The 27,654-nt window shown below is 46.0% G+C and overlaps 1 protein-coding gene across 1 annotated transcript in view; it reads left to right on the forward strand.

Annotated features, from left to right (window-relative positions):
• LOC119184696 (uncharacterized) overlaps positions 1–27,654 on the forward strand; it is a 233,019-nt gene that overhangs the window by 131,441 nt on the left and 73,924 nt on the right. The window contains exon 4 of the mRNA XM_075870148.1: positions 9,836–10,029. Coding sequence (XP_075726263.1) covers positions 9,836–10,029 — 194 coding nt within the window. The remainder of the gene's footprint in view (positions 1–9,835; positions 10,030–27,654) is intronic.

Consider the following 27,654-nt stretch of genomic DNA (forward strand, 5'->3'; position numbering starts at 1 on the left):
GTGCTTGTCACGTTGTGACCCCGGTGTCCAACGTTTAGCCGAGGGTAAAGCGGTTGGATTGTCCGCGGGAGTCGGCTGATCGAAGACATAATCGCGTAGTCTCATATTTCGTGCGAAGTTGTCTAAATCCTTGTATAACTGAAATTCATTATAGTTAGCACTTGCTGGACAGAAGCTTAAACCACGGGATAAAAGACTGAGTTCTTCTTTAGATAAGATAGCAGTTGAAATATTAATAATGTTGTTGGGTGCAGGTTTACATGTTCTTTCCTTGTCTGAAGATGGAGGCGTTGAGTTTCGAAGTTTTACACCATCTTTGAGCAACTTTTTGCGTTTCTGTGCGTTAAGCTCGGAACGTTTCTTTTTTTCATATGCTCTTAGTACAATGATTCTTCGGGAGAAAGGCTAAACTGATCGAGTAGTTGGCGCTCCCTGTTAATCAGGGATTTCAGGGAAGATCGATAATGGTTTAATACAATGTGTACTAGCTCAAGTGAGGCGTTCTTTAAGGTGTCAAACCACTACCTCGCGTTGCACTTCGATAGCTATGATGTTGCTGGCTGTAAACAGAGACTTAAACCTCTAGGCGGAATGGAAGCCGCTGAATATGCTTCTAGAGTAGACACATGTAGCTCGTAACGGACACGTTTCTCGATAGACTTCCTAATTATTTGAAGCTGCTTAGAACACTTTGAACTCACGATACTATTCGACAATGAGTGCTGCAGTCAATTATTCGGTTTCCTTTGTAAAACGTCTGAATATTTGCGTTGAAGTGGGTACCTGGAGCCCGTAAGGGAAACTGCCGTCTTTCGTGGGTCTTGTGGAGCCAAGCTGGCTGATGTTCCTGGTGCGGAATTCCTCTGGGCAGAGCAGGAGTAGGATTTCTCGTTCCCGGGCACACAAGGATGATCCGATGACCGCTGGTTGGCGGACGCTGTAGACGTTGATTCGGCGAGCATGGCGTTGCCGCGTGGCTTCTTCAAGATGGGTTCGTTGCGAGAAGAACTGGCATGACCCGGGATACTTTTGGTCGGCCGGCTAGCGCCAGGTTGCCTTTTGCGGGTCTTGGCGGTTTCTGGCGTAGTCCGGTGGCTTCTTTGTGGGGTAAGCCCCCGAAGGTACTGGGGCGAAGACACAGCGTCGCCCCAACTATTTGAAGTTGCTTCACTTGGGGAGTCGAAGCAAAGCTGGCGTATGTGACTTGCCATCAGCGCGACGCCCTCAAAGCTGACGTGCAGTTCATCGGCTGCCAGTACTCGTCCTGGTGGCAGCCATTCGAACATGTGAACATTCGAACATGTGTTTTGGATCACATGTTCAAATGGCTGCCACCTGGACGAGTACTGGCAGCCGATGGACTGCACGTGAGCTTTGAGGGCGTCGCGCTGATGGCAAGTCACATACGCCAGCTTTGCTTCGACTCCCCAAGTGAAGCAACTTTATATAGTTGGGGTGACGCTGTGTCTTCGTCCCAGTAATTTCGAGGCTTACCCCACAAAGAAGCCACCAGACTACGCCAGAAACCGCCAAGACACGCAAAAGGCAACCTGGGGCTAGCCGGCCGACCAAAAGTATCCCGGGTCATGCCAGTTCTTCTCGCAACGAACCCATCTTGAAGAAGCCACGCGGCAACGCCATGCTCGCCGAATCAACGTCTACAGCGTCCGCCAACCAGCGGTCATCGGATCATCCTTGTGTGCCCCGGAACGAGAAATGCTACTCCTGCTCTGCCCAGAGGAATTCCGCACCAGGAACATCAGCCAGTTTGGCTCCACAAGACCCACGAAAGACGGCAGTTTCCCTTACGGGCTCCAGGTACCCACTTCAACGCAAATATTCAGACGTTTTAGAAAGAAAACCGAGTAATTGACTGCAGCACTCACTGTCGAATAAATAGTACCGTGAGTTCAAAGTGTTCTAAGCAGTTTCAAATAATTAGGAAATGTATCGAGAAACGTGTCTGTTACGAGCTACATGTGTCTGCTCTAGAAGCATATTCAGCGGCTTCCATTTCGCCTAGAGGTTTAAGTCTCTGTCTACAGCCAGCAACATCAAAGCTATCGAAGTGCAACGCGAGGAAGTGGTTTGACACCTTAAAGAACGCCTCGCTTGAGCTAGTACACATTGTATTAAACCATTATCGATCTTCCCTGAAATCCCTGATTAACAGGGAGCGCCAACTACTCGATCAGTTTAGCCTTTCTCCCGAAGAATCATCGTCCCTAAGAGCATATGAAAAAAAAAACGTTCTGAGCCTAACGCACAGAAACGCAAAACGTTGCTCAGAGATGGTGTAAAACTTCGAAACTCAACGCCCCCATCTTCAGCCAAGGAAATAACATATAAACCTGCACCCGACAACATTATTAATATTTCAACTGCTATCTTATCTAAAAAAGAACTCAGTCTTTTTATCCCGTGGTTTAAGCTTCTGTCCAGCAAGTGCTAACTATAATGAATTTCAATTATACAAGAATTTAGACAACTTCGCACGAAATATGAGACTACGTTAATATTTCTCCGATCAGCAGACTCCCGCTGACGACCCAACCGCTTTACCCTCGGCTAAACGTTGGACACCGGGGTCACAACGTGACAAACACTTGGACATGTTTATTAAAGCAGTGCAGCGAGATATCATTCAAGCTTATAATGAACCCCAGTATTTTCGTCGCAACCTATCGACCCTAGAAATAAAAGCTATAGCAAACCTTGGCGAACGCACCGACATCACAATAAAACCGGCGGACAAAGGACGTGCCATTGTTCTCATGGACACGACCAAATATATTGCTGAAGCGAACAGTCAGCTTGATGATAGGTCGTTTTATAAGCGACTCGAGGCCGATCCGACTGAGAATTATAAAGCGATATTAGACGGCACAATAAGAAAATTAATAAAGGAGAAAAAACTAAATGATAGGGCAGCTTCTCTGATCCCTCTTAGTCCGGCAACTGGTAGGTTCTATTTGTTACCGAAAATCCATAAACACAACAATCCTGGTCGCCCAATTGTTTCCGGCATAGGTACCGTGACAGAAAGCTTGTCGCGTTACGTAGATAGCCTGATAAACCAGATACCCCCTACGTTTCAGTCATTTCTGCGAGATACTAACGACTTCCTTTCCGATATTACCAACCTTATTATACCTAACAACGCTCTTCTTGTCACTCTCGATGTTGCGTCTCTCTACACAAGCATACCGCACTTGGATGGTATAAGGTCCGTGGTTGAGGCTTACGATCACTCCGCTCTCGACAAGTCCATTGATAGCTCGACTATAGCTATACTGCTTGAAATGATTCTTCAGTACAACAACTTTGAATTCAATGGAGTGCATTTTGTTCAAGTAAGTGGTACGTCTAAGGGTACTAAGATCGGGCCAAGCTATGCGAATATATTTATGGGATTCCTTGAGAATAAATTCTTGTCGGGTCGTTCGCTTAAACCTTTTATTATAAAATATTTATTGACGACATATTCATGATTTGGCCACAAGGAGAGGAGGAACTTTTGTCTTTTATTTTGGACTTTAGTAATGCTCACCCTTCCATATCCTTTTTGCACACATATTCACCAGAGACTATTAACTTTCCAGATGTCACAGTATGTCTCGATAATGCAAAATTAAGCACTAAACTGTACCGCAAGCCGAATGACAGACAGAGGTATTTACACTTTCGAAGCAGCCACAAAAGGCACTGCAAATCCAGCATACCTTAAAGCCAGGCCTTACGCTTTAGGCGAATTTGCTCTGAGCAGTCTGACTTTGATAATAACTGTCACCAGCTACGCACTGCACTTCTTAAACAGAAATATCCGCCCAAGTTAGTCGATGACGCAGAAAGGCGTGCCGACGCACAAGACCGTACAGTACTCTGTATCCCCATGAAAAATCCTAATAGTCATTCACAGGTTAACCTGGTTTTAACCCATAACGCATCGGCACCTAACGTCGCGTCTATTTTTCGTAAACACCACAACATACTTATGCAGAGCGAACGCCTTGCAAAAGCGTTTCCAGAACCACTACGTGTTGTGTACAGACGAGGCAAAAATTTGCGAGATTTATTAACTTCCTCTAAAACCAGACAGAGCAATAGCGTCCAGACGCTTGGTTGCCGTCCTTGTAAAAAGCCCCGCTGTAAAGTGTGTGCGCACATGACCACAACAACACTGGCAGCCAGTACTGCGACGAACTTCAAGTTCAAAATTAAGGGCAGTTTCACTTGTGATACTGCAAATGTCGTATATTTGCTAGAATGCTCAATCTGTTATATACAATACATAGGTCATACTGAAACTGCTTTTCGATACCGTTTCAATAATCATAAAGTTCATGTGCATGCCCTTCCTAACTTACCGATTTCAAGGCATGTTACCGAGGCAGGTCATTCATTCAGTAACATGATAGCTACAATACTGGAATCTGGTTTTAAATCCCACCATGAACGCGAAGTAAAAGAGTCATTTTTAATTCATAAATTCAAAGCACCATTTGCCGGCATGAACGAGAGCCCGGGTACGATTACTTGCATATTGCCTTAGTAAATCGCCTTTTTGTTTTACTGACAAGTGTATATTGTTTGCACGATGTTGGCCTATTGTTAAATATCACCTACATAATGTAGGTGGCCTTTGTCGCTTCACCATTTTACTAGCATTCATTTTGCTCTGCCTGCTTTGCGATTTTGTTTATCTTTCTGGACTTCTTTTTCTTTTTAAAGGCTTACTGAATGCTTTTAGGCTGTGATTATCCCGCAGAACGTATGACGAAGTGAGGTACTGCGTGCGCAGTCTGTTATTTTGCAGACCTGTTGCATTCCACACAAGTTGTAGGGTATCTAATACGTGCCAATTCACTATTGTATAATGATACGCGTTTTCAGCTGTATATGCACTATAGCCACGTACCTTTGGTGATATGTAATCTTGTTTCTTAAACTACTGATAATGACTTAGCCGTGTGATACGCAAAGAAGCGGCTTATATATGTGCCCTGTGTTCCATGTGTAACCATTCATTCTGACGAAGGCCGCCCCCCTGCCGAAACGTTAGTAAGACTAGTGTTTTTTCGCACGTTTGTCGACCTCTTTTTCTACAGTATATATATATATATATATATATATATATATATATATATATATATATATATATATATATATATATATATATATATATATATATATATATGCTCAATGTCGTCGAAGTTCGCTAAGAAATGGTTCGCATTTAATAAGGTGATAAGTAAAATCAAAGGATAAATATAACGCAGCTATAAGATATTTGAAATCATTGGCACACAGGTTCGAGGAGCGTGTTGTTGAATAAAAAAACTTGTTTTTAGAGTAAACAAAAACATTTATAATCAGGAACGCAGCGGCTCAAGCTTAACGCCTGGGAACAAAAACATGGCATACATGAACACGGTCATGGTATTTCGCACTCACATACGCAGAGCCTTGTCGTGGCACGAACCCACAGACTCTGCCATATCGAAAAAGCATTCCACCACTAAAGTCGTCTCAGGCCGATTCCTGCTGATTGTGGTGCACAAGAGGAGTGACCCTTGCCAAGTTCTGGTGAAATAACCAACAATCACAGTGGCAGTAGCCACAAGGAAATTCTTCGGCTTGTGTTTGTGCATGTTGAATGGGTTTAGTGAAATGAATAGGTGTTGGGTAATATTGTATCGTTTTTAAGTGAGGGGCACTTTGGGTACCCAGATTGTCGTTCATTTACAGTCTTAGGCCACATCTTGGCGCTGTGCTGAAAAGTGGTCTAGAGAAAGTTAGTGGTGCGCGAATGGGCAATCCCTATTAAAAAAAATGGCCACCATAGGAATGGTCGATTCCATCATCCACCACTTTGGTGGATTATGGTACTGGAAAAGTTGGTGGCACATGGTGTATGGCGGCGCATGGTGGAGCGGATGGTGGAGCGGATGGTGGATGGCGCGCTCTAGCCGGCGATGCTGGAGCGCGAAGCAGTGTCAGAATCACCGTCATGAGCTGCCACTAAAGAAATAATAAAAAAAATAAGAAAGCACCCGTAAAGAAAATAATAAACATGCGACAGCGCGGAATCGAACCTGATACCTTCAGATTCCCGACTGAGCCCACTAAAAACTGCACCACGTCGACTTTTTTTATTATTATTTACTTTGGCACATAATACAATAATACACAGTGCATAAACAGTACGTACAGCGGTATCAAACGGAATGGTTACATAGTGACTAGAATTCCTTCATACAAATAAGTGGTCCCAGATATTCAAGCCACTCATCAATTGTGTCGTTAGTTTTACACTCGCGCTGACAGATGGGAACTTGGGTGTTAAAGAAGTAGTCAACTGACAAACTTACTGTTAACCTTCAGTTGTGTTTGTCATTTATACGAGATGGATGGGATGTGCACCTGCTACTAAAATTTGCACATTTGATAAACACGAACAACTGCTGCCCGTAATGATTGCCACTGCTATAATGGCAACAGCGCTATGTTTTTGTTACAATTTACAACCACAAGAAAAAAGGACAAGCCAGTGGACTGAGCAGCGGGTATACAGTTTAGCGGCGGTTACTGCGAAGTTTATTATCTGTTTCTCGATCCTTACAAAGGGCGATATCTCTTCAGGCTTTATGACGCTTCTATGCTCCTTTGGTATAGATACGCCCACGCAATTGATTTTGATGCTTTTCGCGCAACGCACAGCGCAGGCGTGCCAGCGTACCGCTGTTGCTCTGTCGTTAGGAACAACTACATAACGCCTTGACCAATAGGATTGCAGTGCCCCAGAAACATTATGCTATCATATTGGTTCAGTAAGCATACGAATTGACGAGTCTGTGTTCTCGCATAAAAGCCAGTGAAGAGCCAGTGTACGCCTCCCCTCACCGACAGCTGCCAGCGACCGGTGGCTGTCGGTGAGGGGATGCGTACATTGGGTGGAAGTGCTGCAAGCGCGTCGAATCGATGTTTGTCGCTTCTTGTGTGGACACCTTACACTATAATAAAGGCTTAGTTTGGGTTAAATGATGCCACACCTGTGCTGTATTGTCATTTTTACACGTCAAAATTGTGTATTCTGAAACCCAGAAGCGCTGATAAGTCTTGTACGGGCTTGGTCGGTAGGACTAACCTTCAGTGGAAATCATGGTGGTAAAACATAAGAGTGAAAGTCAAATTTGATGGGGCTCATCTCGATGCATGTCGAAAGTTAAAGTTTATGCATATTCGCATGCACTTTGTTAACTTCAAAAGTACGGCTCGAGCAATATAGTGTGCAAGAATTGCCAGCGTTGCGTTTCTAGCGTGGCGACATCAAGTGACCGCCGTGTTCTGCTCTAACATTTAAAGTGGCAATTTCGAACTTGAGCTCACTTATTTGTCGACAACTGTGCGCAAATGTTAGACATTTATTGTCATGTTCGCAGTGACGCCTCTAGTCTTCTAGACATCACAACAAAGAAACACATCGCGGATGTCAAAGTGATGTAAGTACGTGCGCGAAATGTAAACACATTCACGGCCACCCATGCTACGGTCCACAAAAGTTAAAGCGTTGTTGACACCACAGCAATAACAAAATAAACCTGCTAGACAGTGTAATGAACGGCATTGGTTTCTTTTGACCGTAAATACAATCTCTGCGCATTCAAGAATGAAACACTACAAATAAGCGATTTCACATACTATCATGTGATTTTTCATCATTCTTCTATCATCCACCAAGCTTCCATCACGCCACCGTCATCCACCTTGCTCACCAAGCTTTCCACCAAACACGTTTTGCCTCGCCACTATCAGCCGGCATTTTCTAGCGTCACCACCATTGGCTCGCCACCACCACCACCATCTGCCACCTTTTTTTTCACTCTCGCTGCCATCAGCCATTATGCCCACAACAGTTTCCACCATATTCTTTAATATTTCCACAATATCCACAATTCTTTCCACCATATCCACTAACGATTCCACCATCACCAACCCAGGATTTTCATTAGGGATATAAAACCAAATCAAAAAGTTATCTAATAATGATGATGGCGAAAGAAATACCAATAGGAATTGAATATTCGAATAGAGCTGAGAATCATGAGCAGAAAATATACATTATGAGATTTCATTCATCAATACTATTCGCGGTGTACCAGAGAGTGTACACTTGTTTGTCAATATGGCAAAGAGGGCACAGGAAGTAGTAGGCGGTGTCTTCACAACTCGCAGCAAACTGAAAATGCTACGGTGTCGCCCGACCAGAACAGTATATGTCTGCCCCAACTGCAGCAAAAAAGAAACGATTCGCCATACGATGTTTGGATTAGTGGCGGCCAAAGGCGTGTGGAACGTCGTGCGTCACCAATTCGGAATGTCAGTTCTTTCGGGCGGACACCGCAGGAAAAGCTTATTTGAACAAGTACTTTATGTCACGATGTTCGTCTTGTGGCGTTGCCGTGTATGGTTGAAGCACGCCGACGACCCGAACGAGCTGCATACCCAGCGTTACTGAAGATTAGAGTGATCATGCTTCGGTACCTTACCAACAGATGGAAACGCAGGGTGAAGATGCCTTCATCAGAAGGTGGCATACACGTTTTTTAGATGTGAAGCAGCTCTTTGACTAGCCTGTGTAGCGCTGTCCCTCCGTCCACACCGCTCCCCTAGTCGCAGGAGTCGGAACGGTGCCAAGTAGCTGAAGCCCTCCTTGCAGTGCGCAGTGACGTCTCACTCTCGCCGGCCGCGTGGTCACCACATGTCAGTGCTCTCTCACATCACCCACTCCACCGCTCGCAACGCTCGAGCATACTGTCCACGCGGGAATCAGCTCAACCGCGCCACCTTTCTCGATATATCGTCGAGAAACCGCGAGCCCGCGGGTGCGCGGGCTGCGCACGCCTAGAGAATGTCGCGGCGCAGAGAATGTAGATAGCGCGCAGCTGCTTGCGGCGTAATTGCGCCGAAGAGCGAGACGCCGTCGTGGCATGCTTCCCGCTAGTATGTGCGTACCTTTCTCGGCTGCCACCCGCTTTGCGAGTGTTAGTGAAGCTGATCGCGTTCGCGAACAGTGACGTCAACACAGGAGGCTTGAGCCAGAAAAGCTGAATGCAAGCGTCGGCTGTGGAAGACCAGTGACACCATCGAGGTGTGAGTCAAGAACACCGATCGTGCACGAGAATCCAAATGGCACACGGGTAATACCGACGAGACGCGAGCTAAAGAAGGCGAGCGCAAGCATCTTCGACGCGTCCCAACTCTCGTGTCACTGCGTTACAAAGAGACATTCACTCGAGTAAACGCTGCACTGAGTTTCGCTCCAAAATGTTCTTCCAGCACCCGCGTCGACGCCCATTTCACTTGGGTCAACGCCGTGTGCACCGCTGCTGCTTCGAATCCCATCAGGGTTTCCTTCGGCGAGATGGTCCATAGTTTTTTTTGTTGCGTGCGTAATTGGGAATATAGCTTCCTCTACTGCCGTTTCAAAACTCACTGGCAAGGACAAAAAAAATTCCTTCTCGTCACAAGTATTATTGGATTCTGTTCAAACTTAGTGCTTTTTCTGTTTTCCTTTGCATTTGTTTTGTTTAGTGATTCGCGATCTGTGGGAGTATTGCAGTGCTGTAAGTTGCATCGTGTCTATGTTCTCTTGTTTGTAGTCACTGACGTGATATTGTTATACCAGACAGTTTTACTCACCTGAACTGTTGTTACTAGTATGCGATCAACTTCCCTGTTTCGTTCATCTTTTTATAACCGTAGGAATACCACGAACCTTTAATGAGCGAACTGCAGATACCCAACACTGCGTGTCTCGTGTCTCGTATCGCAGACGCCGCAGAGTCAGACAAAGATGGTGGCGGAAGCAGCAACGGTGGCAGCGGCAAGCGTCGTCGGACGCGGACCAACTTCAATGGCTGGCAGCTAGAGGAGCTCGAGAAGGCGTTCGAGGCCAGTCACTATCCGGACGTCTTCATGAGGGAGGCTCTCGCCATGCGGCTAGACCTCATCGAGTCACGAGTACAGGTCAGTGACGTCACTTAGAGCATGTCGCCTCCTAGGCCTTACACTCAATTCTTTTCCAGCTTTGCATGTCACTAGCACCTCACAATTTCTTGAGGAGGTATAACACCTCCTCAAGAAAACGTACACGCATCTTTTATTAGATCTGCGCAACGACCGCGTCCGCCTTAAAGCGTGTTGTTTATCACCTGAACGTTAAGCCTTGTGTGTCGGTAGCTGAGTGAACCCTCTGCACGGTGTCTATATGGGATGCTTCATAGAGCAATGCTGGGTTGAGATATGTGTAGAGTCAGTGTTCTATGTGTTATTCTCGATTGCGAAACTCAAACAAACAAAATGAAGGAGAATCTGAGGTATGCTTTGCGAAATTGTAAAAAAAGCCAAGACAAAAACTAAATGAGTCAGAGCGAATGATGAAAACATCAATATTTCCACGCATACTTGCGTACATTGAAGCTCGACATTCATGTTTGTCGAAGTAACCATCAGCGTGAAAGTGATAAATGTGATCATGACACGTTGCTCATTTTTTACATCATGCATGCCCAGTCATATAAATGCTAAGATATTTTGTTACCCATACACAACAATAACAATAAAAGTTGTACTGATAATGTACTTCGGGCGAGTTTCTCACAGCCCGCCAGTGTCAGAAAATAAAAGCGCCACATGATCTAATCACTACGTGCATCGCTGTCGACAACGGCTTGATTTCTTCTTCATGTTCCGAAGCCAAGTTTTGCGTCTTCTCTGAAAGGAACGCGGGTACTCGTTTCAGTGATGCGAACGACGCCTTCTCGTGTCAGCCATGAAGAATCCTGGGCGTTTTATTTTTCTTTTCTTGTCGTTTTTCTTCGCACAAGTAGCCTGCTTTTTCGCACATCTAGCATCCCTCACATCACGTATAGTATACCTACGGCGTCCTTTGTTTTAGTCTCCGCTCCTGCAGGCGCTGATAGATAAGCTCTGTTCGTGTATCCCTTCTGCAAAAGCTCTACGAGTGGCTGGCAGCCTTTGCGCATTGAGACGTCATCTTCCACTACACTATACCGCGTGTTCGCGTGCAAGCCTGTTCACGCGGAAGACATCATAGCAAGAAACAACTGCGGGCTCTGCCCCGCGTGCTTACCCGCCCACCTAAAACACCGGGTGTAACATCGCCATCACTCGTGCCGTCTTGAAAGCTGTCTTCTAAGCCGTCTTCGTGGGCACGTTTTTTTAACGCCACCTGCACAGCAGACGGCTCAGCGAGAGTCCCGCCACAGGGTGCAGAAGCAGACGTGTGCGCGTGTGTTGCCGACGTCATTTGTTACGTGGCTGCTGCGGTACTAAAAAGAAAACAAAGAAAAACGAACAAAGTATAAAACGAAGGTTACAGTGATCGGCTGCTGCTATATTTACAGCGCATCCTTTTTATTTCGCCCGCGTCTCGTTTGAGTGACAGGATTGCCCGATTAAGCGAGTGGCGCAGTCGAAGCCACATATTTTTCCACCCTATAGTTTCCCACCCATTGTCTGTCACCTTGTGCGTGAAGCAGACGTCAAGGTTTTAACGAGCCGCTCTAGACTGCTTTGCTTAGAGATGTAGTGCGCCTTCACAAGAAAAAAAAAACAGTCCTCATGATTTCCGTGTTCCGTATAGTACAAGGAACGGGGCTTTGCGCACTGATCTTTTTTTTTCTTTATAATTGCTCTGGTCAAGAGTTTCGCGTAGCCCTTCGAAACGCTTCTTTTTTAGCGGATGCGACATTTAGTGCGTTCTCTGAACAAGAAGCGAAACTTCTGCGAGGTCGCAGTATCGCCGTGTCTGCTCCCAGTGGAGCGAGGCGCTTGTACAAAGGGCATACGAAGCGAACAGAGCCGTTATTTTTGTTACGATTATCAGATTTGAGCAAACGTTCCGCTCTTGTAGTTGTTGCAAAAATTGTTCCTTTACTACACATACACAACAATCGCCGTTTTCTTCCGTGCAGCAGCTGATCACTGTCACGCACACAAACACGTCGTAGAAAACCACCCTTTCACACTGTGCACATGAACGCAAATCGTATTGACACCGACAGACACTCACTAACCACCTAACGAGAGTTGCGTTGTACCTCGCCATACGCAGTGTCATATGACAAACTAGCCGTGGCGAAAACTGTGACACACATACACACACACTCACACTAACTCACTATACAAGCACTCATACGTGAGCGCGTTGGGTTAGTTCTGACATTAGGAAGTATCCCATCAACATATACAAAACTAGTGCTGCCATCTTGCGATGTTTTTTCTCTCTGATGCGTGCCTCGTGTACGTTGTTTCCTGGTGCATACGTGAGGCACCATCCTTGAACCGCTGTTTCACAAGGGATAATGGAGACTAGTCTAATTGCCCGCCTCGTTCAAGGCGTATGCTCTAAGCAGATCCTTCTCTTTCGCAACTGTCGTAATCGTTGCGCCAGCTTGTTCGGTGCACACATTGCTCCCATGTTCATCAAATTACGCGCAATGTGTGCGAAGTTGTTGAGTGCGCCATTCTACAAAAACGAGGCTGATGATCTCTCAGCGCCGAAAATAAATGTTCCCTTTGCACTCGACTGGCAGAAGATGGCAAACTCACAGGCGCTTTCCGCGTTTAGTTTCCGTAATAGCTATGCAGAATTTCTCTTTTCTTTCGCTTGTTGTAGGAAAATCACTCTCGTTTTGAAACAGTTGCTGAACTTGAGGGAAATTACATGCCGTACTCCTAAGAATATTTATTTTGTGGTTCCTCTTGCTGATTCGTTCATATAAACTAAGGGTACGGAGCACTGAAGAAACACATAGAAATGTGCAACAACAATATTAAAAAAATGTGGCTCATCCTTTTATATAGAAAACGGTATAACACGAAATCGAAACGTGTTTTCACAGAGATTTTTGAGTGTTTATTCTGCATTGTTTCAGTAGAATTTAATAAAGACAAGGAGCTTCCAACTTGCAGCGCACATCACAAGCAGAATGCACGATTGAAATGAGCATGCACTGGACGAGCGCGGACTAACAACTGTCACAGCTTGACACTTAAAGAGCGCTGTTGAAGCAAAAAGACGCAAGAAACGAGCGCACAAGTATACACGGGACAAGCGTGAACAACTGTCACAATTCCTACTTCGTCGTGTGTCAGCTGGGCGCTCCTTTTGTAAAGGCGGCCGCGACCATGAGCGGAGAGACCTTCGTTCTCACCCGAATTATGAGTCTGATAAGAGCGCGCGCAAAAAAGACCGAGAAACGACGCTCCGTGAAGGCGGCGCTTCGTGGAGGCAACGACCTTTAGAGCGCGCCCAACGCTAGAGGAACTGTATATACAATTACTCTATACCCCACGGGAGCCCTTCACGCCATCTCGCCAATGAGAACGAAAATGCCCTATAGTTTCCAAGCTCTGAGGATTACCAAACGGTGTATGGTGTATATAAATGACTCTCCATTAGCAATCCCCATAACGTACACTCCGTGCCATAGTGCATAGCGCCGCGTGTTAAGAATCGAGGGGTTGCTCGTTCGAGTCAGCGCGACCGTCTTGCCTTTATGATTTGAAAGACAATAGTTTTTCTTGGGGATCTTCGACGCCAAAATTTTGGTCTGTCTGTCTGTCTGTCTGTCTGTCTGTCTGTCTGTCTGTCTATCTGTACATTTATCGGTTTGTCCGCCATAACGATACCCGAAACGGCACCAAACGGGACTCTCAGTGGCCAACTCCATCCACAGCGCCTACCAATACTGCTCAACTTTCCGCCTTCACACTGGTGTGATTGTCAATTAAAAAGCAATTATTGCGCAAATCGGTGGTGCCATAACAGCACACCGATCTTTTGTATGTGTGTCTTTATATTATGGAAGGCACACACAAGTAATTCTAAGGATAGTAGCATTTATCACGCTGCGCTGACAGTGCAATGCGATGATCAAAAAGGCAAGCGTTTCCAACGCTTTGCTAAGACGACACGGTGGTGGCACCTGACCATCACTTTGCGTTCTACGCCATATCGCCTCCGAGACAGGCGCGCATTTTTCTCGTGTCTAACGTGCCCCAATGCGCTCGTTCGCCTTCGCTGCACGGATCGAGACTCTGTAATGCAGCGCTTCCAGAATAGATTCACAAATTTTTTCGCGCAGAACATTAGATAAACATTTTGTTCACTCTCTCCACACGCAAGAATATTGTCTTTCGACGACATTTGCAGGGAAAAATTCATATAAGGAGCCATTTTTTTGCAGTCACTCAGCCTATGTTTTACAACGTTATATTCGTGACGCAACTACGTCACTGGAGCTGTTAAGAACTCCCGTATAAAACTTTTTCGTGCGTGTGAAAAATGAAGCTACAGTTTCGGTTACAGTATGTATGCGCATGTGACTGAATCGCTCCTGGAGATGCCGCTGAGCAGTTCGGAGAAGTGTCCTTCTGGACTACGTTTATTCGTATGTTATACATACGTATTCTGAACCTCAAAGGAGCGGCAAGAAAATGACAGGAAAGCGCACGTTAGATGTCTAGGACATAGGCGGAAATGTTTTTCGGGGTGGTGGCATCACCTTGTTTTGGAGGGGGGGGGGGGCTGACATGAAGGTGTGGTCGAGTGCCATTTTGGGCTATATATGTCATGAAAAAAAAAGAATTCGGGTTGGCACAAGGCTGGTGTGCCACCTATTCGCTACGCCACTGATAGTTCTATTGGGATAAAAATAAATGACGTAATTTATGTGACCTGTTTTTCGAGCATTTCATTTCCTTTCAGACCCCATCCGGACTGCCCAGCAGGTAGTGCCGAACCACATGCTTCTGAATGTCAACTTCCAAGCATTTCTTTCTTTTCTCCTGTCGACGCACGCACGCTAGAATGTGTCGCAGTGGGCCCAGGATTTTTTGTGCTTCAACAAACGGTGTCGGAGCATACCTGAATAATTATGACACCAGTTGTCAGCTGCCTGTCAGCACCACCAGCTCGAGTGGGGCACGTTCGGGTATACTCCATTGCTGATGGTGTACAAGCACTGACAGCAAGCATGCGGAAAAGATAGGCCGCACACAATGGTTGGTATTCATTGCAGCAGACACGTAGGTCTGTGAAAAAGCCGGCTGGCCTCGAACCAAAGGAAAAGAGTGGCCTGCTTGGTGTAACTTCAATGAATGCCGCAGATAACACGAGCTTTTGGTGTTGTGCGGCGGTGTGTTGGGAAATGTGGTTGAACAACAAGGAGGGTGAATGTGGGCCAAAAGGAACGATCTGTATAGAGCACTGTGTTCCAGGATGCGTCAAGTACAGTCCATAAACGCACCAAGGCACGAAAAAAAGCCAAAACTATCTTTTCACTGCCTGCAATACGCTGCATCGTCACACTTTGTCTCGTTGTAGTGTTCTTGGAGCTGGTGTGAAGGACAACGAGGAACGATTGCATATCCTCGTAATACTATCACGTTCTAGGCTGTCGCGGAGGCGTGCATATTTAAAAGGATGCTGCGCGTGCCATGATGCAGCACTTTGAAAGAAAAGCGCTGAAGCCCCGCAGGAAAGGACTTCAAGCACGGGCAACCAAACCAACCGAATGCATCAAACCATGCCCCAACCATGCCTTGCACGTAATATCTGCTGGATAGGCTGGCTTAGGAATAACAAATACTGAACAACATTTCTTTCCATTGTCCTACGACCTTCCATTTTGAGAACACCCTCTCATAACTTGCTCAGCCACGCGCGCAAGTTGCCAGAGAAATAAATAAAAGAAAAGAAAGAACTCACGCGTCCTTACACATGTTATCTCTCTGCTTAGCAGACACGTGGTTCTGAGTGTCCATGAGCACGCACTTTCTAATAAAAACGGGCAAAACGGAGAAAAAAAGAAATGTGGAACTTTCAGGCTTGCTCTCTCTCATGTAGCGTCATTTTTGTTATATATTTTCCTTAGTTACGCCTCGCAGCACAGTAACAGCTCATGGCTAGCCACTTGAAGCCGAAGCCGTGATACGGTAAACGCTCTAATAATCCCGCGGTTTTGCTGCTTGGACTCTTTACATAATTTGTACACTCACTACTAGAGGAGAAATATAATCCAGATATTTGGAGCCGTATATTCACGTGCAATTCACGACTATTATGAGCCTACGTACCAATGCATGAGTGCAGGCTATGCACTTTTTTTGACGGAGTAAGGTATTTCCCCCCTTCTGGGCTGTTGCACGAGAGTAAGAAAGCCAACGTCACAGCTTCGGCAGTGCATTTCTTGGGGGGTCACGAGCACTGAAAACAGCCCAGAGGAATATGGCGGCGCCCAGAATGCCTTGAATGAAAAGGTCTATAAGACGCAAGAGGATGCCTGGTATCGTTTCGTGAAGTATAAAAGAAAGCGAGACGGAAATTACACCATTCTCTACAAAGAGAACTATTAGTATTGGATGCGAAGCAGCGTGTGGGTCGACTCAAAGTTCCGTTCATCACGGGCCCCTCGCCTGATATTATCGCGTCCTTACAAGTGGAGCAAACCATGAATTCGCCGTAGCTTCTGTTCCTGTTACTCGTCCCGTACTCTGGTTGGAGCTCGCTACGCGGGAGCACGTGGGTTCATCGCGCATTTGTAAAATCTCGTTCCCCGATGCCATCAGGTGATTGCTGTGAGAGTGTAAGGAGGAGAGGCCACATCATCTTACTATATTATTACAGAACCACTTAACCAGGCCGGAACGCGCTAGCATGTGCCAGCGCGTTCTGATTAGGATACAACGCGTTAGTTCTTCGCGCGTCAGCAGAATCTCGTCCCCCGGCCTATCACATGATTGCAGAGGGGAGGCTACAGCGTGTTACCCAGCCCCTTAAACACGCCAAAACGCTCTAGCGCGTGAGTGCCTTCTGGATGTGCTTGGGCCAGCTGATGCACATGGGCAGTAAGAGTTGTAACGCATACCGGAATAAACTCCGCCATAAGCCGCTTCACATCCAAAAAGGTTGTACATAATGATAAATAACACTGGCGGATTTGGAGTGGCCGACGATCTCTACGCCGGAGCACTCCACTCTGGTTTATGGAAACCGAAGAGGACCTAAATATGAAGCACACGCTGTACAGTTGAAGCAAATGGCAGGGTCGAAATGGGCACGCTTTCCTTCTTGCAATATTGGACACCGGGCACAGTGACGTAAAGCTAGCAAAAGGCGAGCTTTGCAGTGTCCGACCTGAGGCACGACCGCCGCGACCGGTGTCCACTGGCGAGCCCAGAATTGGCACCTTTCCAGGGCATGGGTTGCTTGGGAATTCCGGTCGAATTTCCAGCCTATCAAGGAACAGAAGTAGTAAACGTTGGGCACCCACCCAACCAAAGTAGCCAACGAATGGTCCAACTCGTGGCTGCCGTCGAACAGTGTCGTGGGTGTCCTCAGGTCGTCAGGGATCCGGTCCAACTTCCCAATGTTGAGATCCGGGGTAGCTTGTCCCAGCTTGCCGAACGATGATAACAGGGAAGCGTATCTCAGCGTAGCCAAACGCTATCACGGCGGTCGTCCTCGTGCTCAGAGATCCGATCCAACTTTTCAGCCGTTGAGATTGGGTAGCGGGTCCCAGAGCAGCAAAACGTTGAGCACAGGGTAATGTATCCCGAAGCTGCCAACCACTGTTAGGAATTTGCTGTGTCGCGATGGTAGCAGTGGCGAAGAGCGGCGAGCCGTCGAGCGGACTTCGCTGAAGCCTTTGCCCGAAGGCGAAGCAGGAAGGCAATCCGTTTTGAACACAGCAACAAGAAGGAGCGTTTACTGTAGCAGATTGTCGTTTGTACAGAGCCGGCCAGCACGACAACGTCGGCTGGGGCAAATTCTCTAAACATGGGGCCGGCATGGCCTTAAATAGCATTTTTGGACTCTTCTGCGAGACCAGTTCCCGGGAACGGCACAATGGCTCGGCTGAGGAGACGCAGCCATACCCGGAACTGCAAGGTGGTTCGGCGCAGGAAGCGACGTTATTCCCGGAACAGCACGGTTCTCCTGCACGGAAGGCGGCGCTGGGAGGGGGGAGACAGTTCGTCGGAACAGCGCTCGATCTCGTGAGACGTATTCTCGAACGAGGAAAATGTCTGTGGTATAACACCTCCTAACTTTCTGTCTCCCCCTAACCCGCTTGCCCTCTCTGGGAACCCTGTCAATTATCCCTAATGAACATTGGTTCTTGATTTCAACTGTGATATCGTTCATCCCTGTTCCCTGATTCACTTTGCTCTCTTCTTGTATCTTAAGGTTACACCACTCATTCTTTCTTTCCATCACTCGCAGCGTCGTCCTCAGTTTAAGCTTAACCCTCATTGTAAGCCTCCAGCTTTCTGCTCCGTAGGTAAGTACCGGCAAGATGCAGCTGTTATGTACCTTCCTCTTGAGGTTTAGTGGTTATTCACCGTTAATGATTTCAAAGTGCTTGCCGAATGTGTTCCAGCCTATTCTTATTCTTCTAGTTACTTCAATATCGTGGTTATTCACTGCAGAATCATTTTAAGACCTATATTTCTGCTCTTCTTGCCTTATTCAGTAACCATGAGTTACGATTCGTCCCCTGACTTACTCAGCAATGCAATGTAAACCGCGAAGCGCTGGTTACTAAAGTACTCTCCATTAACTCTTATCCCTAATCGTTCCCCATCTAGGGCCCTGAAAACCTCCTGTAAGCACACGGTAAATAGTATCAGGGGGAGATTCTATCCTCTTGTCTTACACCCTTCTTGGTTGGTATTCGGTCGCTTTCTTTATGTATAACTATGGTCGCAGTTGATCCTCTGTAAATTTCTTCCAGGATGTTTATATATGATTTGTCGACGCCCTGATTCCGCAGTTTCTGCATGACTACTGCTATTTTTTTATAATACCACACAGATACCAACTATATATGATGAACATACCACATACATACGGTATACACGTCACATATACCATAAATTGTATCATGACAACGAGACAGAAAAAAAATCAAGATGGTGTTGTCACATCTATTTTCTTTCTGCCTGTTTGCTTGCTTATCAGGCGTCTGGTTACTGCAACTGGTTACTACACAGAACCATAGATCATCCACGATGTAGTTACTGTGCATAAACGTTAGATCATTTTTAGTTTTCCTGTGATGTACGTGAGAGAGTGAAATATCTTTCCCTTTTTAAGAAAGGCGAGATACCGGAGGAGAAAGAAACAAGTGTGTGACCTACAGTCCCGTCTGTCTCTGTAGCTTATACTGTCTTGCACAGCACGCACCCAGCAAATTTTGAAGCAGCCACTATGTCAAATTCATGATTTCGAGCGCCCAGACGCTGAATACACATCCCCTTATACAGCAGGTAAACAAACTTCGCCTTAGAAAAAAGCGCTACACGACTCACCTTCTTTCGACGCGCCCACTCAGGCAGCGTAAGTGTATGCGATAGATTATCCCACAACCGCCCTGCCTTCACTGCTTCATGCAATTCTTCTTTATTTTTATGTATCTATTGATTAGGGGGAGGGAAATATCGTTCGAGGTGACCTTTCTTGGCCGAACTTCAGCTCCTTCAAACGCAGCTGTCAGCCAAATTGCGCCACGCTAAACAGTCTGGCGAACTCGGTAAAATGGTGGGCAATTTTCTGACGCGTTATTCTGTGCTGCAGGCTCGCGAATGGCCCAATTGATTCTACGTGTTCCCCGCAAACAAAATGTAGCAAGTCACATTTCACATGAACTGTTGAGTACACCTGCTCAGAAACTGTGGCAAAGCTGTGAGAGATTGTGCGATAATAGTATACGTGATCGTCGTGGAATGGTAATATTTTCTTAGATTCACCTACAAGTTAAACAGTGGTAGAAAGTTTAGTCCCAAAAAAATGCCGATGAGGGCATCAATGCCGCTAATAATGCTACACAACCGAGACGATGACCGTGAACACATCGACACGGGTGACTTATTCACGCCGAATATGGCTGATAAGCAATTGCCAACCAGGTCGTGAGCAAGTTATTCGAAGAAATCCGGTTTTTCCTTGAAGTTTAATTCTACACTCTTCATTTTTACTAAAAAAAAAACTAATGATTCTAAAGCATAAAAGGGATGAAATTAACACGGTGACTACGCGTGGAACACATGAAAGTGGTGCTGGCGTAGTTCGTTATTTTGTTACATTCTTACATTGTTACATCGCCCATGTAAAGCTATTATTCTTATGAAAGAGAAGACGCGAACGCGTGCCAAATATCATCAAACCACGCATGTGGCTCGGCACGTTCGCCGAATCCGTAATTAAATGAAGAGGGTGGTGCCAGTACTGGTATTGCTTGTAGCCCTTATAGCAGTTTCACTTTTCACTTGATGTTGTTCCGAATGCAGCATTTCGAAAATCTAATAGCGACACGCAATCCTTGATTGCTGGAATTTTCCTGCAGTAGATATATACCGAGCAGAAAGAGTAAACTAAAGATAAACACAATTGTGCTGAAAGTGCATACGCAATGCGAACAGTGACACCTGCAGTCTCTCCATTTATCTTCATGTTTCACCACTGTGCCACGCCACATCTCTAGCAAGAGCCAATTCGCCACGCACTCGCATGTTCCCTTTCATAAAGATGGCGGCTGTACCACGTGCAGTTAGTAAGAGCGTAACGAGTAAAAGAAAATAAATCCGATAGTTACGTGCCATCTAGCTCGAACTATAGGCACCTAACGACCTCCTATTTGTAGGAACAGCGCTTTCAATTCTTAAAGCTCCGGAAATGCGATTGGGCATTGAACGTACATGAAAATTTAGTGCGTGCACGTAGCAGAAAACTGAGTGGCGAGGAAGCTTTCCCGGTAGGAAATGTTTCTTCTCTTTTTCCCCCTTTTCTTCTGGAGTCATCAGCTTTTCTGGTTTATCGAACAGGACATCGCACGGACGTCGTCTGCCATGCTTCATTTTATATTTTGATTACTCTTTTTTTTCTACGTTTACGCATCGAGGTTTTTATCACGTTTCTACTATACATTTATCCCTGTAACTGTGTTTGGCGATGCCTATTTCATTCAGTTTTTCTTGCTGCGTCAACACCGCGAAGGTTACGTGGCATCTTCCCTTGAGCACCGTGAATCGCCGGATTGTTGAAATAATGAGCCATATAATTGCGCCAGTGGCGTCTGTAACGGCCGTGACCAGACAAGCTTCTTTCGTCTGAACAGGGTGCCGCGGTTGTTGAAGTGCGCACCCCCTCAGCCCTATCTTACGTACTTCTGTGAGACTTGTTAACGCTCTCTTCCTCAGCCACCCTCAATCACTCGATTTTGCTTGGCTCGACCCTCGGCTGGGCCAACGAGCCGTCGACGCACTATACTTAGCGAGGAAGAGAACGCTCGGAGCATGGGTGTTGTTTCTCTGCTCGATGGCGGCACGTAATGCCATTTCGCCATCATCGCTTATGCTTGGAGCGTTTCCCTTTAATGTCTGCAGCATCGGTTTGCACAGGGCGAGAGCGGTTGTACGTGATAAATATTTCGCGCCCATTAACAGGGAGCAAGAGAAAACGAGATATCAGGTGCACCTCCGTATTTTTGTCCGTACCGAAAAAGGGGAGTTTGGTGCTCCTTAAGGTAGGCCTAACCTTTATATCATGACTTTTGCAACATTTTTGTATTTCCTTTGTCGCTTTGTTTCAGTCACGGTTATTTCATCGTGAACTTTAGTAGGATCGCTCCTCACCACCGCTGGCACTGCGGCGGTGGCTGGCCAAATATCCACGACATGGAGCGCTTGAGGTGTGCTTTTCCGGTGTCTTGCCAAGCGTTTGTCGTCTGCTACGTGAATGGCGAGCTCTGTCGTCTGGTTTTGGTAGACTGCTGTGCTCTTGATACATCGCACGTACGGTCCCCAATGATACGGCCTCCCGCCCCCATCTCGCGTCTTCCAGCGATTTATTGGTCGCCTTCTCCTCCTCTATGTATATAGCCGAATGCAGATCTTTCTCCTTGGACGTGGCCGTAGTGGTGCCCATATGTGTGCTGGAAGACTGTGAGCCTGCAGTGTGTATAATGCTCGTGCCTTTCGTATTTGACGTAGTTGAACGAAACTTCGTTCAACTTTCTCTTTCTCTCACAGACGCTGCCTCAGGAACGAGTTTCGCTTGACGCAGGTGGTCCCGGGAGTTATCGATAATGTTTATGACTGTTATTAGAGGACTCTATATAGCCCGATGATTGTAGGAGAAAACAGCCTGTTCCGTTCCCTTATTGAGTATATATTCATAGCCACTAGGCAGTGTGTCCACTCTTCAATTGGAAGCGTTATTGTGAGCCGGCATTTATCACATGTACTTCGTCATATGTACATTAGCGTCTTTCTATGACTAAAGGTGGCAAGTTTTCTCGAAGCTCAGACCTCGGTCTTTTAAGCCGAGTGAGTGATCTACTAGAAAGGTATGGCCTAAGTTTTTATTGTTTCACCGTAGTCTTGTCATTTCGATTGCGGGGCATACTAATTATTTGTGATTCCATGCATAATGAATGTACACTTGGCGGCCGTTCTGTGACGCTGAAGAATATACTTTGCCGTGAGTAAAAATCGAAAAGCGCGACATCGCTGATGCAGCAGCGCGACTGCATAGTAATACAGTATTCTAGCATTCCATGTAGAATGATTGTCAGTTAATGAGAATTTGGTTGTAATGGAATAAATATTAGGTGATTGATAATTTCGCGATAAATTTTTTTCTGCCGTAAACCATACATGTGCATGCGTTGTTGGGTACACTGCAGCGGCTGCAGCATGCACGTCCTTTATATTTTACCATGTTTTTCTTGAAGCCTTTCTAATGCATTTATTTTGGGCTAACGACAGCATTATATTTGGGAGGGCATAATTTAGTCGTTACCTTTAGCGTTGGCGGATGCGCGGAGCGTTTTCATATAGCGTTAACAATACTCACTTTCTATAGTGACGCCGTGGTGTATGCCCGCGAAGCTGCTACCGTTTTCATGCATGCACGAAGGAAGGCGTTCTTCATGTCGGTTGAGAGCGCCGCGCATTGGCATACACGATTAGAAACGCACACCTGCTCTCGGATTGGAGTCTAATGCAGTCGTCACAGACGGACGGATGGCACTGCTGGCCATGCATAATAAGTATACGAAGCAGAGAAGCCTATGAGGCTGACCATAACAAAAAAGTTTCGATTCGCCTGCTTGCTCACCACTTGTGCGCATGCGCTGAGCTGACAATGACCTCTAGTGCCAAAAGAAACCACGCGTTCGTATGGCGCGCACGTCAAAGCCTAACAGTCTTCAGTTTTTTTTTCTTTTTCTTATTGGAAGACTTGTTTTTCGGAATGTTTCCGCGCTTTTGAGGTAAAAAGAAATGGGCGTTCGTGGTTGACAGCTCGCGAGAAATGCTTTCCTTCTCGTCTTGGACAGATCCCGAAGCGGGCGCATCTTTGATCCTCTATGGTCACGAAGTTCCAAGTACGTGCGTTTATTACATTGAGGAGATGCACTGCGAGCAAAGCGTGGCATAGGTACTGGATCACGAGCCGCAAGTAACTGAAAACAAAAGTGTTTGCTTCAAGACAGTCGTGGAACCTTCGCGGTCCCACCGTACGTCCCTCGGACACGACATTAAGGGTAAGCGAATGAAAGAAGACAGCCCAGCACAGTGCAACCAAGGGGAAACTTCAAACTTGGTGTGATGGATGGATGGATGGATGGATATGGCTGTACCCTTTAGATCGGGCGGTGGCTAGCGCCACCAAGCCGTAATACTGAATGAATAAAAAAACTAGATTTATTTATTTTTGTTAAATTATAGAGGTTGAGGATTCGTACTTTGCAGTGAAGGGTTTAATCTTCACTCGCGCCTTGATTTTAGCCACCAATCAGATAACCTTCTTCTAGTTAATTCTACCCGCTTAAAGTCTATTTTGCCCTCCCTGTCCCTAAACCGAGAATCGTGCGCAGGGAGCTGTTGCCAACGCACCCTAGCGGCGCTTGCGAATTCGCCTATTGAGGCAAGCGTCAGCAGCGTTCCAAAAAAAGAGCGTTGCGTGAGTGGCGGCCGTCTCGTCACGCCGTTGGCTCGAAGCTAATCTGAGGTATATGCGCAACCGTGCCATCCTGCAGACCCTGATGGCTTCATGACTTCACGCACCACGCCTGCGCAGTTTGCGGAGAGAAATGGTCGCGCCGCCTGGTAGCTCATTCCTCGTTCTCGACTCGCTACTTTTTTCTTTGTTGTGTGGCAGCCTTTTCAAAATTGCCATTCCAGTTTATCTATTTCCGTGGCATTCATTGTTTCCGTTTGTTTGGCCTTCTTGCATGAGCATCCGCTGCAATGTCGGTGCGCTATATCGGCCATTGCGTGACACAGTTGCATTTAGGAGTTATACGTTTTTTTGGCCTTATGCGAGCCGCGAACTAGAACTTTATTGGATGGCCATGCTGGTGAGAGGCGTGGACGAGTGATCAATTTTGAAAAGCACAATAGAGCTGCTGTGTTCGTTCTTCCACAGGGATAGCAATGGATACTTCGCTTATTTGATTGGTCTAATTGGTGCTTTCACAGTAACTTCTCAGGCACACGGAAGTTTAGGCAAGTGAAGTCTTTTATGTCTTACGAAAGACTTGTCCTTTCCCAAAACTATGATGCCATTTCTTATAGAGCTTCCTTTATAAGTATATACGAAAAAACTCTTTACATTGCACCCTAATTGTTTCATGCGGCAAGCGTCTGTACGCCAGCTTTTTTTTTTAATTTACCTTGTGGCACCCTTATGCCCGAGGCGAATAGTAGCAAAAATTTAAGGTTGGTAAAAAAATAAATCTTATTTTTACTCCATCTCACGCACTCCGTGGTACGCTATTACAGAATGATGGAAATACGTATGTACAAGAAGACAACACCCAAAAACATCTTCTATGTTTTCCCAGACGTCATATATAATGACTCGACATTCCGCGAAGAAGCAACCTCCCAACGAATGCTCTGGCTGGCCGACTAAGTGCTTGCCGCTGCTGCTCTGGCTCGGAACGTGTAATTGAAAACCGGTCTCGGTTGTCAACGATGCTCAATTTCACAAGATCGATGGGCTTCACTGCGTAGGCGCGCTCTTTACGCACTCGGCGCGCTTGTTTGTGCAAGCGGAGTTTGCTGTGGCAGGGGCGAGAAAGATGGCGTCGCTGTCCGCAATCGGAAACACTATTTCCACGACGTGAACAACACATATTGCCCGCACGCGTTCTGCCTGCTCGCTCTCAGTTCTCCGCGATATTCTTTCTTCGAAGCCAGAGCAACGGGAAAGGGCCGCTCGGATGATGATTGCTGCGGGGTCAGCGGGAGTGATTAGCGCGCCCGAAAATGCCGGCGCCATGTAGGGCGCGCGATGTCGATGGCGTACAAGGCACTGTAATTGCAGGTGTGCGCTTCGTGGGCTTTGCTGGTATTCAGCAGATCGCACCCAATGAGCGTTGCGTACTGCAGAGACACAAGGCATGGCTGCACCGTCTTCCTTTCTTCCTTCTATTTTTCTCTTTCGTTCTTTCTTTTTTCTTTCTTTCTTTCTTTCTTTCTTCCGTTCTTTCTTTTTTTTTCTCGCATATTGTCGCAATTTACTCTCCCCCTCTATCCTCTTGCACTAAGGCCCTTTAGTAAAAATATACTTCTCCACTCAGTACTTTCATCGCAGTTTCTCTTAGCTGCACCGCGTATTCTTCCAACTTCCTCTACGGGGTGCTCAGTGGGCCCCGCCGAGACAGTTTTTGGAAGCTTCCGGTGGTTTCATATATCCTAAAAGCCTTAGACTTCATGTCTCGGGGTCGGATTCTTGGTCACAGTAATAGCGTGTTGTGCGAACTGTAACATTTCGTTAACTGCACATTGAGATCTTCCAAAGCAGTCGCTAATTACTGCGCATAAAGTATTATTGAGGGAGTTGCAGATCTCTGTGCTCCTGTTGCATACCTATTGAACGGGGCTTGATAGTGCTGTCATTTTTTTTGTTTTTAGTGGTGTTGGCACGCGCACTAGTATATGCGGTGGGTTGTTTCTTGACGGCGTAGCCTTAAACACCTCCTTGTGGGCAAAAAATCATCATCATGTGCGTGATCAAAAAATTGAAAAAGGTTCAAATAAATAATAATAAAAATTCTGGGTTTGAGTGAATATTAAACAAAGCAAGTGTCATACCATCGAGTGGCAAGCAAGTGTCCAATCACAGGGCCACGCGCCTGATTGGAAATACAGTGGAAATAACTTCCTCTGCTTGGAAATGCAGTGAAAGTAATATGCTGTAGCAGAGCGTGGTGTTGGGCGAGTTGATGCTTAGTTTAATAAAATGATGGACGAGCAAAATAACCGAGTTGAAAGTCTTGCGCCCTACCCTGCCTTCTTCTTTTTTTCCTTGCTAGTATACCTGCTGCACCACCATCATTTTATTAAATCAGTGAAAATAACTTCCATGCTTTACAAACACAGGCGTCCTGCGTGGCACAAACATACGTTGTGATCGGGCGCCAGAACATGCGATTATAATGAATTGATGGTTTAAAGCGGGCCACCCACTACAAAAAGCAAATATGTTACTGCGCCTTTTCCTTTAAGGCCACGTAGTGGATGCATAGCAAGTTTTAAAATATTTCACGTGCACATTTGCCCATGGAAACAGAGAATGCAGCCATGTGCGAATGCTTCACTGACACAAGCTGTTTTAAATTAAGTACGCCCTAAAGACAGGTTGCCGCTGTCGCTTTCAAATCTTGAAGGCGAAGCTTAAGCGTTGGCACAAATCCTATATACATTCGCGGTGTGTTGCTATATACGCATTTCACAAGTCCAATTATATCAATTTTTCGATTGCTTTTTTTATCGTTATTGAATACGTAGTTTGCTTGCATGTCCACCGGTTATTGCTTTCATTATCTTTAAAATCCTCGCTTATTTAAGAAGAAAGCCATCCACACGTTTTGTTGTGTGAACGCCGCAGTTTGTTGATTTATTAGAGTGTGTTCATCATTTAGGTTTTATTTATATGTGGCATTGTGTACAGACATTCCTTGCATATGTCGAAGTACTTTTGGACTTATAGACCTAATGCACTGATTGTAGCTTCGATTTCAAGACAGAGGGCTAGTAGGTCCCACAATTTGCGTAGCCACCTGCTTTTCCATGAAACTCGGCTTAGGCGGAATGTTTTTTTTATATTGCGATCCAACCTCATGGTCTTAACCCTATTGTGACTTTATTGTTTTGTTTCTTATAGCACAGTCTTGAGCTCGCATTCTTTTGTGTTTGCTAGCTTACCCGTGGATCGCGGTGAATGTCTGTCCGGTTTCATTAATGGAACACTGCCGCTGCTATAGCACCGCTCCACCGTAATTTTGAATGCTGACCGTGATAGTATGAATGCGCAGGGAGGAAATGCCTCGGGATTTGAAGGAGTGAAAAAAGTGACGTTCGATGTTTTAGGCCGGAAAATAGGAACCAATGAACGAACACACTCATATCTTTTAGAGCACGCATTGGCGTGAATCGGTTCACCTTCTACAAATGTCTATAACGCAGGTTTATGCAAATAAGAGATTATGCATGGGTCTATGTATACCCGGCTCACGTTTCAGAGTGGTAGGAGGAAGCTGCACTCAAGGCACT

This window comes from Rhipicephalus microplus, chromosome 7, assembly GCF_043290135.1.
Source record: "Rhipicephalus microplus isolate Deutch F79 chromosome 7, USDA_Rmic, whole genome shotgun sequence".
Taxonomy (NCBI): Eukaryota; Metazoa; Arthropoda; class Arachnida; order Ixodida; family Ixodidae; genus Rhipicephalus; species Rhipicephalus microplus.